General features: G+C 39.5%; 1 protein-coding gene across 3 annotated transcripts in view; it reads left to right on the forward strand.

The window, feature by feature from the left end:
• The window catches only part of CHRNA7 (cholinergic receptor nicotinic alpha 7 subunit), a 37,178-nt gene extending 23,552 nt beyond the window's left edge, over positions 1 to 13,626 (forward strand). For 2 of the 3 annotated variants that reach the window (XM_032446739.2, XM_032446738.2), the window contains exons 5-10: positions 3,759 to 3,838; positions 5,022 to 5,189; positions 5,567 to 5,761; positions 7,094 to 7,180; positions 7,990 to 8,099; positions 10,171 to 13,626. In XM_032446739.2, the coding sequence (XP_032302630.1) occupies positions 3,759 to 3,838; positions 5,022 to 5,189; positions 5,567 to 5,761; positions 7,094 to 7,180; positions 7,990 to 8,099; positions 10,171 to 10,689 (1,159 nt within the window). In that variant the 3' untranslated portion in view covers positions 10,690 to 13,626. The remainder of the gene's footprint in view (positions 1 to 3,758; positions 3,839 to 5,021; positions 5,190 to 5,566; positions 5,762 to 7,093; positions 7,181 to 7,989; positions 8,100 to 10,170) is intronic. The other variant, NM_001323081.1, reaches the window with a different exon arrangement.
• Positions 13,627 to 14,402: the final 776 nt, after the last annotated feature.

Consider the following 14,402-nt stretch of genomic DNA (forward strand, 5'->3'; position numbering starts at 1 on the left):
TACTTAGTAAATAACAACACCTTCCCTACCACCAATTCTCATTAGAATCTGGGTGATGATTAGAAAACTAAACTTTTCTGGCTATGTTTAGTAATACAGATAGTGATAATCTTCCCTTGAGTTATTTTTTTGGTCTAAATGTTTAACAGTGAATTCAAATCTGACTTGAGACTGCTTACCTAATTTCACAAGAAGCAAGATAGGTAAATGCTTGTAAGAATGTTTGCATTTTTGCATATTTTTCAAGCAATATAACAGTCTGCCCAGGGAGATGGTAGAGTCACTGTGCAGGAGGTGTTCATGAAGGGTGCAGTTGTGGCACTGAGGAACATGGTTTAGTGGGTATGGTGGTGATGGGTTGGGCTTGATGAATCTAGAGGTCTTTTCCAACCTTAACAATTTGATGGTTCTATATCCACTTTTAGAGCATTCCATATTCCTGCTACAAAAAGAGCTAGAGTTTAAGCTGCTCTTCTCTTCAAACTATCTGTTCTTTATTGGGTTTATTTTAGGGGCAGATTACCTGCTGAAGAAACATTTGGCTGCATACATTTGTGGAATGTATTGGGTTAAAAAGGTGACATATTACTACTTTTTAGAAAGAAAAAAAATGTGAGATTCTAGTGTTTTCTTTGGTAGTGTATGCAAAAGAAAGTAAGTATAAACAGACTGCACTTAGCATCTGTGCAACTGCGGCCAAAGAATAAACAAAAAATACTGAGCTTTTGTTTTGTGGGAAGCAAGGAAGTATGTGAACATCTCAATGTTCACATTATACTGCGTATAAGCAGTATCATGTTTTCAGCTAGGTTTTCTATACGATGGACTTGTAAAGAATTGTACTACTCGCTACTTCATTGCACTTTATGACAATATAAAAAGACAGAATATCCATATTGATAAGTTGCTGCCTGTTCTATACCTTTTTCCTTATTATTTCTTTGCTCATCTCACTGTTGAGCAGTAGCTGGCCACAAAAGTTCTTTCCAGAGATCTGAACCTATATCTACCAAAACAAGCAGAGCAAGAATAATACTTAAAATTATTCAAAACTCTGGCATAGGTATAACCGCACAGATCAAATGCCAGTGCAAAGTCAAGGCAAGCAGCTCACAGGACAGCGAAGCAGCTCTTATTTCTGGTGTCTCTCTTCAGAAGTGTAGCTTCATACAGGGACTGCTGGGGAGTCTCCCTTCCCATCAGAACTGCCCTACTAAAGCACTGGAAGATGTCTGCTCTTTAACAAGTTGTCCTTCCCTGCTGTTATGATATGCCCACGTGCAGCTCCCCAGGTATTGGAAAGACCATCTGCTTTGTACATGCTGCACTGGTTCTTTTGTGGAAGACACGGCACTTGGTGCCCGTGCAGGTGACAGGAACCTTTTGTCTTCCTCTGTGTCTCTGTCATATGCCCAAGAGACAGCCTTATGCTCAGCATCACCCCAATTCCACTTCTGCATGGCAGGAGCTGCCTTTTGTTGCAGCAACACCCATACAGTAGCAGGACTCAGCCTGTCAGCTGCAGCTGTACCATCCCTCCGCTGCTTACTGATCACCTTTGTGATTAATGTCACCTTCACAGCTGTTGTGAATTGCAATGCTGTGACAACAGCTCACAATGACAGTATTTGACAGTATCTTTCTCCCCAGGGCCTACATGACTGCTTTGCTTACAACATGCTTCTGTGCCTCTCCCAAAGGTACAATTACCACTAAGTGATTTGAGGGGAGCTCTACTCAAGCTCCCCATACTGTAAGTGCCTGTCAGAATCACTTCTTGTTTCTGGTTCAAGCACTGCAATTAGTGCTTCAGTTGTCCATCCACCAGCTGAAAAATGCTCTGTACATAAACAGTACACGTGCTGTTTATACACAAACAGGTATATTTGCAACACTGACCTTGCTTAATGTATTTTTCACCACTAATTTATTATTTTGAGTATCCTTTCCTACCTACCTTGAGTTCATAAACAACAGCATTCTAGGGAAAGTCCCACACATCAGTCCTTTTCTCTTTCTCAGTAATGCACTGGGTGTGCCATATAGTTGGTACTCTACTACAGCAGACTAGAAGTTTCCAAAGGAAGGCATCACACATACCACCTACCTGAGGTGCTCTCAGGGCATCTGACAATTTATGCTTCAACATTTAAGTATGTGTATCCAAAATCAAAGTGTGATTTTAGCAATTTTCAGCTACATTTCATAATATTCATGCACTCATGCTAACAGTAGCTGAAGCACATTACACAATGAGAAGGATAACCTAACACCTGGAAAACCAGCAGCTATATTGCCTTTTATTACCTGCCTATTGTAAAGAGACCAGGCCCAGTTCATCTGTGGGTTTTTGGAATGAAATGAATCCTCGCCTAAGTACAAATGATTGTGGGACCGGCTCCATTAGTGCTGTGTCTGGCCTTCTTCCACTTTGCTAGTTTTACTACGTTTATTAGAAGTGCTTATTTCTGGTGGTTTTATTTTTCAAGTCACCACACAGCGCTCATAAGTTCGTGGAGTAATGAAAATTCTGGTAGCTCTGTCTCAGTTTCATTTTCCCTCTTTTATAAACCTGAGATTCTCCAGATAAAGTCCCAGCGGAATTATATCTGCTAAGTGTAGCTGTGTCATCTCAATGTCTTGCAGTCTATAACTTTTTTCAAGTGGCTATACTTGGAAAAGAAATGTAGCAGAGATAATTTTCTATCATTATATTAAAGTACAAAGTCTCATCAGGCAAAGGCTTTCCTTCTTAGCATAATCCCAGCTGAAGCACTGCATTTCACAAAACAACCAGAAGCTCAGCGTAGAAAACCATATGCTCCTTTTCCTGAAGAAAAAATATTTTCAGGATACTGAAATGCTGAGTCTAAGTATCTCTTGCTGTTCTTTTAAGAATATTTCTTATTAAAACCCAAACACGGGGCAATAGAACCTGGGATCCTTCTTCACTTCTGTGTTTTTAAAATGTTACATTTGCAGATAGCTGGGAACAACAAACTGCAAGGGCCTCAAAGCAGCTTCTGGGCTTCTGAGACCTCTGCTCGAGAGAAAGAGACCTGAATCCAACCTAGGAAGCCAAGAATGTTATTTCTAGTTATTGCTTACCACTTGTAAGCAATTTGTTCAGCATGGATATTTTCACATCCTAAATTTGAATATGTGGCTTGATTTTCATAATGTAGATACATTATGTAGATAAATACTTGTCTACATTCAATATAGAAACCTGATTTCCTAAGGAAACAAGACTTACGCAACTGGAGTGTATGCGCGCATGCACACCTGCTTGTGTATGATGTGCATTTGTGTGTGTGGAGCTGTGGGCTCGCTGCCCTCCTGCTCCCACCATCCCTGAGAGGTAGATATCTACCTTCTCTGTCACACAAATGAAAGCCCAAGAAGGAGCTGCTGTTAAATGTAGACTACAAGAGAACAGATTTCCCTGCACAGTTGCTTGAGAAGTTTTTAAAAAGTGCTTACTATCCAACCAGAAATCAATAGAGCCATGGCACTGTAGCAAATCCCACAGGGTAAATGAGCAGAGGGAATGAGGTGATTCATACTCACTTAAGTTGTTAATCAGGAACAAGTCCAATAGTATTAGGGCACTTACCCTGTGGCCACAAAAAACTGGTGCCAGGAGTAGAGCTGACAAGCTTTATTTTGGGGAGAAAGAATCCTTTTATGAAGAAGAAATATCTCAGATATTTTGAGCCAAAGACCATATAACCCACTTTGTTTCTTCCCTGTTCTAGTGCTGATGAAAGATTTGACGCTACATTTCACACTAATGTTTTAGTCAATTCTTCGGGACATTGCCAATATCTGCCACCAGGTAGGCTGTTTCCATGTCATAAATTCTGATTACATAGTCTGCTTATATATGGTGTGCTTTCAAATTTGACAGAAATTCATTGGTATTCTACTTATCTAGCTAGCCATCATCTGCTAGATTTAAAACTAGATGTATCCTGAATGTGATTAATGCTTTTGTATGAAAACCACCACAGAAGATTTCTTATTGCCGTCATTTAAATTACTCTGTCATAATGTGCTATTAGAGAAGTGTGGAAATATAAAAGAAGATAAAAAATAAAAGCCTTAATGTAAAAAGTTACTGTTTATTGAATCAAAGATAATGTCTCAATAAAGACATATTTCAATTAACGTAGCTGTTTCTCCTATTAGCACACTAGCTTTATAATGAGATGCTTAGAAACACGGTATGGACATATCATCTATTTGAAATGACTCATCGAATACTTCTTCAAACCAGTTTTGAATCTGGAAGGAACACAGTCTGAGTTTGGCCCTTTGATATCAGAGCTGTATCACTGAGTCTCTGGGTGTGTTTCAGTGGAGATCTGTTCCTGTTCCCCAACTCAACTGCAGTTCTCAGAATGAACTCAGCCCAGAATCAGAATTTCAGATACTACGGCAATAGAGCCAAGCGTTTTCCAGGCAAATAAAATCTGAGATCTCCAAAGGACGTCAGGGTTCACCTGTTCTCATGTAAGGTGTTCCATTTGGTGGGGGTTTTTCAGTTCCATTCTCAAAACTGCTAAATGACAGAGCCTGATTCAACAAGTAGAAAATAGGACCCTAGCCTTCCTGAATGAACCAAGATCACGGAAATCTAATGAGACAGCAAACAATCTTACAAGATTTCTTATTTTATCCAGTAACAGAAATAAGAGAAACAGTTTGCATACTCTGCCTCATTTCTTTCTAATACACAATATCTAGGAAACTGGAGCTCTTCTCTGAATCTTTTCTTACTACATAGCTAAATGTAGTTTAAAACTAGTTTATAACATCAACACATTAATAGTGCAGGCCTTTCCCATTTCTGTAACTGACTTTTGCTCTTCACATCTTGAGACACATCTGAGATTAAATACGCTTTACAAGTAAATGCCAAAAGATGCAATGTAGAACAAGATCAGGTTACAAAAGAGACATTAAATTATGTGGAATGAGCATTTCAGTTTAGTGTTCTTGTTTTAAATCCAATCTAGGCATATTTAAAAGCTCATGCTACATAGACGTGCGTTGGTTTCCATTTGATGTTCAGAAATGCAACCTGAAGTTTGGCTCTTGGACATATGGAGGCTGGTCCTTAGACTTACAAATGCAAGAAGCAGATATATCAGGCTATATTTCAAATGGAGAGTGGGATTTAGTAGGTAAGCCCTTCATTATTTGTTTACACTCCAAACTTGCAGCCTTCTCAGCACTTCAGCGCTGAAATGGGCAGAATAACAATTGTGAAATGAAGACAGAAATTAAATTAATAAATGACCATGCTGATGATATTTAAAGCTGTGAGAACAGACTTAAGATGAGAATAATCATTAAAAAGTGAGCTTGAATTCAGTATACATTTTTATCTAATTTTCCATTATTACCTGATAAAAATGGCTTTATAATTAAATTTGAAGAAGCAGCCTTACCCATAGCAAGGCTTACAAAGCTATATTTATTGATCTCCAAAACAATCAGTCCATAGCATTCAGCCTATTGACATTAATGTTGTGTGTTCTTCCTTTTCACTTTTATACAGGAATTCCTGGGAAGAGAACTGAGAGCTTTTATGAGTGCTGTAAAGAACCGTACCCAGATATAACATTCACAGTAACTATGAGACGCAGGACTCTCTACTATGGACTTAACCTTCTTATACCCTGTGTACTGATATCGGCACTTGCCTTATTAGTCTTTCTGCTTCCAGCAGACTCAGGAGAAAAGATCTCACTAGGTGAATATTACCAGATGAAGAAAGTCGTCCTTTTAAAATGTTTTTTTGAATAATCTTAGGAAACAAGGAGGAACAGTTTATGTGCCCTCTTCTCACTCCTAAACTGTTTTTACTGTGTGAGATCCTGAAGAACAGGTGTCACTGTTTAACCTTTGCTGCAAGCATTAGGGAACACCAGAGCTGTGAAAGGTAGAAATTCCCACCACCCAACCAGAAGCACAGTGATTCCTAACCATCATCTTTCAGAAGGGTTTCATTTTGTGATGTTTAATTGCTGATGGAAAAACTCCACATTCACTGATTAAAGCTTAAGCTTACAAATCTGCATTTCAGCACCTCAACATGGCTTTCTTAATGGCTCCTTTTAATAGTGAGTCATGTTAACAGCCTAGGATTATTTTTTGACTGCTCAGAAAGACTGATTTCCTTTAACTGCTACATTCTATTTTTAATAGCAATTTAAAACTAAATTATTGGCTTGTGAAAGAAGTCTGATGAGTTTGGATACTTGATCCATAAGACAGTGGTTAGATATGTCATGGAACATTTCGCCTCATTCAACACTGAAAATACACTGTCTTCTACTAAATGAACGCAGCTACTAAATGTTGGAACAGAGCTGACATCTCTCCAGAAAGCAGTTAAAATGAGTAGTAGCCTCCCAAGACAAGAACTCCCTCCATGTTTTTTAAGATAAATTCTTCGTTCCTAAGTCCTTTTCCACCTGACAGTGGTTCCCTGTTGTTTTAGATGACTCCTGAGAGAAGAACAGGGCCCTGTACAGAGAGGTGGGGACCTCAGCTATCCCACCTTGCAACCAGCTGCATGCAGAGCCCAGCCACCAGTACTGAAAAACATCCAAGCCTGTCCAATACAACAAAGCAAATCTATTTTTCAGGAATCTTATGTAGTACGCTACCTGTAGCTTCCGCACCAATTAATCAAGTCTCATAAGCTCAAATACCACAAATCACATCATGTTTCTAAAGCAAATGAGGAACGAGAAGTACTTTGATTCACCTCAGCTAATTAGCAAATAGTGATAAAAGCTGAACAGTTACAAGGATCTAAAAATAGATACACTCATGCAAGTTCAGAACACTGAAAGTACATCAGAACTCTCCTAGTCACAGTGCCGTCCTGGGCCAACCAGCTTGGTTGCCCTGCTACCCTGACCCTGTGGCTGCCAGGACAGGGCAGGAGCACCAGGGCTGCTGGCCATGGGCACAATGGGAATACAGCTGTCTGGCAGAGCACACTGTCTCATGTTCACTTGCTGCCTTGTAATTACAAGCTACTGACCTGCTCTCGTACTTCACGTTTATTTTTCAGGTATAACAGTTTTATTGTCTCTCACTGTCTTCATGTTACTCGTGGCTGAAATTATGCCAGCGACATCTGATTCTGTGCCCTTAATTGGTAAGCTAACTGCAGCTTTTATTCTCTTCTATTTTTTGTCAAATGAGAAGCAGTGACTTAGCATGAAAGCCAGCAGTAAAGCAAACTACATGTAGAATGGCCTGCTGCAACTGAAATAGAAAGCAGTGCTCAGGATTGACTCCGTGTGTGTGCAGCAGTGACTTCCTTAGGGACAGAAGGTGCCCAGCCCCTCTGTGTGGGGAGCAAAGCAGAGATGCAGTGCAGGAAGGAAGACCACCACCAGCAAAAGCAGCACAGCCAGAGCTTGTAGGGAACCTCAGAGACTGGGAGAGGGGATGGGATACTGAGAATGGCTGCACACTGCAGCAGGGCATTGGCAGCCCTCCATCAGGACTCCAAAGAAGTCTGTATTTCCTCAGTGTCTGGGAGTCAGTTTCCCATAGACCTAACAGCTCAGACACTGCTGGTGAGACATGAGGAACACGGAACTGGGCACAATGAAATCCCCATAGTGCAATTGCTCAAAGAGAAGCAGAAGCTTTTCAAAAGAAATACAACCAATCTCTGAGCCACTGATGGGGGGGAAAAAAAAAAGAAAAAGAAAAAAGAGGACCACTTTCTCAGGTTGCTTAGGAAAGGCAGCTGCTCACTTACACTGAGACTGTTATTGAAGGCTGCCTACCCTCTCAAAACAACAGACATCTTTCACCAGTACCTGATATCACACATACAGCACTACGCTGGAATAATAATGTCATGCTACATTTACATGTACATAAACTGCTGATAGTAGATATAAAACGACATCTCCCAAGGCATACCGCTATAATTAACTGTTTATTTTGCAGCTCAGTATTTTGCCAGCACCATGATAATCGTTGGCCTCTCTGTTGTTGTCACTGTTATCGTTCTACAATACCATCATCATGATCCAGATGGGGGAAAAATGCCTAAATGGGTAAGGTTTGATGTTAATGCTCTATCCATTGCATAAATGTCTGGATCAGAGTTGTGACAGTAGCTAGTGACTCGTTTTTTACTACTTACGGCTAAATAAAAACCTAACCATGCTGAACATTTTGTTTTGAAATGGTATGTCTAGATACCCTTCTTCGGAGAGAGTGAGAGAATATGAATTTATTCATCTTCCTTCTATCCAAGTTTTCTTTATGACAGCTAGCAGCACCTCAGCATTTTGCTGGACCCTAAGTGCATAAATGAATATGATTTTCAAATAAGCTGCATATGTCAGAAGTGAAATAGGTAGAAGGGAAGAGCAGGGTGCTGGTGGAGATTACAAATGCATAGAACAGACTAGCATAAAGGTGCAGCCACTGCAAATGAGCTGATGTGCTCACAGAGCCATCAGTTGCCTACAGCACTCTTGTTAAAAGTGGCTGCTGAAGTGAAAGTTGCTCTGAAAATTCTGATCTTCGTATCTGTAGTCGAGAGCATCTGTAAAGCACAGAGAAAACCTGACATGCTTTTCTAAGAGCAATACCCAGATCCATGGAGTACAGTTGGACTTAGTGATCTCTAATGATTCTATGATTTTATTTAGAGACATCATTCGATAAGTAGTTGTTTTTATGGAGAATGCCATTCTCCATCTTGGAGTTACTAATTATTGATGAATATCAGCTAACCAGCCAGTCTTACTGCCCAACAACTCACAGCAGCCTGAAGCCTTAGTGAAGGTGGAAAGATCTCTTTTTTTAATCTCTCTAGAACTTCCAGTTATTATCCCTAATAGCAAATAAATAAATGAAAATAAAATAGAAATTAAAAAAAATACATAGAGCAGACAAGAAGTGATGAGATATTCTCTGATTCATTCTGGGGAAGTGACTTAAAAATGACTTTGAACAAAGAGAATGAAAAGTATGTGTCTATAGAGTGATGGCTGAAGAGACAAAGCTGTAGTGCTGAGTCAGACATCCCCAGAAAACAGCACTAGAGGTACTGAGAAGCTGAAGTCCACTGGAATTTATTTGGATACTGCTGTTCTGCACCAGGCTGTCAGTTAATAAATTACTGCCTTTCTAGGCGAGGCAAAATAGTAGAGAAAGAGTAACAAGACAAAAATCTATATTTAATTGTAACGTTTGCCTGGATATAGCATCTACTCTAAATAGTAATCCAGTCAGAATAAATGGACCAAATCTAATATTAATTACAGTGCAAGATTTGTATATTATATAAGACGATAATATTTCATTAGTGGTCTGGAAAAGAAACACTGGAATGAGCTTTTAAAATCTGATTGAAATAAATAATAGAAGCTTGAATCTGAATTGGAACAGTCTCTGGCTTGTCTGCAGTTTCTGTGTGGCTGGATTAAGGCAATAAGGAAAACAATAAAATCATACATGCTAATTAAATTCACATTTTTTTTTTTTTAGATCAAAGTAATTTTTCCACTTTTTCTCCATATTACATACAGATTTGTTTTCTAAAATCTACAGTCAACTGTCATGAAAGTAATATGAGAACAGAGCCAAAACACTGTAAAGGTTAATGGTCTATTCCAGCCCAGCATAGCATCTGTTTTAGCAGCCTCCTCCGAGCAGTAATACCATATGGATTTAATATTACAGTTCTTTCCTTCATATTTGTGCTTTAATTTGCTGGCTACAATCTAACACAGAGCTACCGAGACTATTCAAAAAATAACTTATTTGTTAAGTGCTTTTTATTATAGTGAATAAGCAGTAGAAGCAGGTAGAAAAGACTGCTATATTGCTGCTTGAGCATAGGGAAAAATCAACGGCACGGAGACTCCCAGCAGGGAGGCACTCTCTGTAGCAACAGTCAGCCTGAGGCAGCCCACAGCACTGCTGGACTAAGACAGCAGCCTCAGTGAGTGACAAACTAACCGTCTGGAAAAGCACTGCACCATTCCCTAAAACGTCAGCTCAGACTAAGCAGAAACCAAGGACCTGAGAGTCACAAACGCTACAGAAACACTAAGAGCTACCAAAGACAGCAGCTGTATCAAGAGGTGCTTATTCTCAGTAATTTTCTTCCAGACAAGAGTCATCCTTCTCAACTGGTGCGCTTGGTTTCTGAGGATGAAGAGACCAGGGGAAGATAAAGTGCGTCCTGCCTGTCAACATAAACAGCGCCGATGTAGCCTGTCAAGCATGGAGATGAACACTGTGAGTGGTCAGCAATGCAGCAATGGGAACATGCTGTATATTGGGTTCCGAGGGCTGGATGGGGTTCACTGCACACCCACCACTGATTCTGGAGTGATCTGTGGGAGGATGACCTGCTCACCAACAGAGGAAGAAAATCTTCTGCACAGCGGCCACCCTTCTGAAGGTGACCCAGATTTGGCTAAGATCCTGGAAGAGGTCAGATACATTGCAAACAGGTTCAGAGACCAGGATGAAGAAGAAGCCATTTGTAATGAATGGAAGTTTGCAGCCTCTGTAGTAGATCGGCTCTGCTTGATGGCATTTTCAGTCTTCACCATCATTTGTACAATTGGTATCTTAATGTCAGCGCCAAACTTCGTAGAGGCTGTCTCTAAAGATTTTGCTTAACTTCTAACTATGATTTGATTCTCTGAAGTATCATATGTAGCAAACAAGAGTGTGTTTTTTTGTTTGTTTGCTTGTTTTTAATGAGTACATCGTATCTCGTTGTCCTCTGTCTTTTTGCCCTCCCCCCTACTCCCCTGGCACCCCCTGGACCCAGGCTCCTTTCTGAAGAGCAACAACCATTCAGAAGGGGAGCCAGGGATCTGTGTGCCCAGCTCCTCTGAGCACTTTGCTGTGGGAGATGCAAAGCGAGTATAAGTCCCTTCAGAATGAAAGGATATTGCTCCAGCATATTTTACACATTTCAGACTGGCTAGTACATAAATTAATAGGTAGGTAATGCCAGAATTGCCACTTCTTCCAGAATTTGCTTTAAAAGATAGAAGTTAGCCCTGTGTTCCTTTGAGGATTAACTCTGAATGAAAGGAAACTCAAACAGCAGAGGGGGAAAAAAAAGAGTAGGAACACCTTGCTTCTCAGTCTCTGCTCCTTAGTGAGCACAGAGCTCACAGCGCACTCACAACCAGTCACACTTTTAAATCCCTCAATGCATTTTACAGAGAGCTGATGTGAGTATACAGGACTCTGATTTTGCCCGAGACACCAGAAAGATGAAAGTTGAGATGAAACAGCACATATCTTGTCCTTCTGTCACTTCCTGGACTTGACCTAGAAGCATGGCCTGGATTCTTAAAAAGGCTTCACAGTAATTGCGGTGTTTATTACAACTCCCTTCTCTCCAGAAAAAAACATTCTTTCAACTAATGACTTCTGTCAGTTTTTACCCTTTACAATGACAAAGAAAATGAAGTATTTATGATGGCTTTATCCTCATTTGTTAAGAAAATAAATACATTACACACAGTCATCTTTTTACCTATTCTGCATGAAATCCAGTTAACAGTAACTGTCTTGTACAGGCTCAAACATAATGACAGATCTAAAGCAAAAAAAAACCCCAAACCATTAAATCATCAGATCCAGCTTCTCATTTCAACACGAGATGTTTGATCTGTTGCTTGCTGAGCCTTTTATAGACCTCTTTTCATTGAGTCACCATAACATGTCCTAACAAGAAAACTTTCTGCTCGGTTTATCACATGAAGAACACTAATGAATTACAAGTACTGTATATAAACTATACCTACAACCCAGGAAAGATTAAGTCTAAAATACAAATCGTTTTTTTATGAATAGTGCTGGGCTGTGTGCATATAATAGCTAAGAACCAGTCTCCTGCTCATACGGTAATATTCCTGACCAAGCTATAAGTGGTAAAAGACATGGGCAAGGATTACTTTAGCACTGACTGCTTGCTTTGTCCTGCATAACCTTGACTTTTTGGCTGAGGTTGACAGACACACAAATGGAGACCTGTTGTGGTACCATGTTTTTACGATGGGATAAACTTGAGGCAACAGACTATCGCCCAAGATGTATTAAAATACTGACTCTGCTGAGTGACAACTCTAGAACAAGCTTCCTGATACAAACGTTGGTTAGCATCGGTATTTCCCTTCTGTAAGTAACCCCAAGTAGCCACGTAGATTGTTCCATCTGGTCTTTTTTTTGAAAGCTCGGGGGTCTTGTTAGATAAGAATGTTTCAAAGAGAAGGGATGTGTGGGGACGTGTACAGTGGGATACAACTATTGCAGTTATGTACTATTTGACACTATTAGACAGGAGGCAGGAGGGTAGCCCTCTTTCCACTGAAATCTATTCACAGCTTTTGAAAAGCAACATTGCTAAGTACAGGAGTTCTTTAAGGGAGGAGGGAGAAAGTGATTTACAAATTGACATTAAGCTTGTTCATTATGAGCAGATGCATCTGCACTTAAAAATTGGAGACTGGCAACTGAGCTTTCTTGCAATTCCCACCTAAGTTTGTGTTTCTGGAATTGCACTGTCAGCAAATACCAGGTGTTAGACAATTACCTGTAAGACACCAGCATCAAGCCTATGCTACTGCCTTTAACATTGGAAGAAGTAATGAAGGTGCACCAAGGAGAAAAGTGAATTCCAATTTTCCTACCATCAACACAACTCGTAAACATCTGGTAAGAAGATGGTTATAAACTTTAAATACTACAGTGACAGTTTTACTTTGCACCTATGAGTTACATTTTCATATGACCAAGCTGGGCAAAATTGGTATGTTTCTTGTCAAACTGTGTGTGTCGATATTTGTGTATGCACTAAACAGTATTTTGATCTATATGCTGGGGAAATGTTTATATACTTCTGGACATAGACATGGGAATAAATGCTGTATACAGTATTTGTATATAATACCATAGGCATATGTATAAGGATCTGTTACGATCTTAAGAGTCCACAAAGTAGGATAAGCAAGTGGTTCACCACAGCTAAGCTCAGACTTGTCTGACAAATTGAAAAGCTCACTCCAGAGGTCAGCTGTCATGTACAATACTGTGTGAACAATGTATATTACCTTTTCTGTTTTTATATTGAATTGTATTGAATATTTAAAAAAATCTTTTTAATATTTAAAAATGACTATTTAAGTATTAATGCCAAAAAATGTTCCAAACAAATTTTAAAAGGTTAGTTTTAAATACAGATAAATTATTTAAACAGTATTTAAAACCATAAATTATTTTATATAAGAACAGATAATACTATATGAGACTCTTTTTAAAGGTTTCCTTAAATTCTCTTTCCAATGTCTGTAGCTGCAGAATGTGTTCTCAGTTCACCTGTGACAATTCTATTTTTCACTTTCTTTATCAAGAATAGAATGTAAACCAAAGTCACGGGGTTTTTGGTTTGTTTTCCCTTCTGTTGTAGTCTTCTACATTAAGAAATACTGAGTAGAGGGCATTAGAAAGCAATGTTACATCTGTCAAGTACTGATTGCCATATAAAGCTATTCAATACTTTTCCAGTCCAGTACAAATAAAAGATTTAGATCAAGAGAATTTTGATTCTTTTTCGTTTTTCTCAGATGAAACAAACTCAGGCAGTAAAGACCATAAATAACCATAAAAGAAAGAAAAATGTCTTTGGAAATAGCATTCTGTGATGAGAAAGCTCTTTGGTAATTAAAAACACATCACATCCTCCTAGGAAACCAGTCCCACACCAAACACATATTACCCTAGTCATACATGGGCTGTCAGAGCAAATAGGAATGAAACGCTAAATCTGCTTTGAACTGGCATCAATTAATTCTCCTCAAACCTTAGCATCAAAAAATAATAATAATAATCAAAGGAAAACACAAATCAACCGCAGCTAAATAAACCTAAATAAACTGCTGATTTATTATGCTACAAGGCTAATTTATTGGTCACGGGTGAAAAAATACCTAGTCAATGAAATATCCCCTGACGGGGAGAAAGATCTGGCAGGTGTGAGTTGCACTGCCCACAGGCTGAGTGTATCCTGACAAAAAAAAATTACTATCTTTACAGTATCCTGCTGTGCACAACCCAATAGTGAGAAGCAAAGAACCCAAGACATCATTCTCTTATTCCTCCCACACTTGTAAAGAATCACCAGTGAAGACCAGTTTGGTTGAGATCACCACACACAGTCATACAGCCTGCAGGTGTGACGAAACCAGTCTGGTTCTGGCTAGCAGCTGCTGCTGGTCACGCAGTCAGGTGTATACATGAGGCTCACACTGATGGCTGCTCACTTGGCCAAGCCAAAGTGTGTGCCTGGAGTGCTTACAAGCAGGATGGACACACTA

This window comes from Coturnix japonica, chromosome 14 (assembly GCF_054131305.1).
Source record: "Coturnix japonica strain WE chromosome 14, WE-NBRP24, whole genome shotgun sequence".
Classification (NCBI taxonomy): Eukaryota; Metazoa; Chordata; class Aves; order Galliformes; family Phasianidae; genus Coturnix; species Coturnix japonica.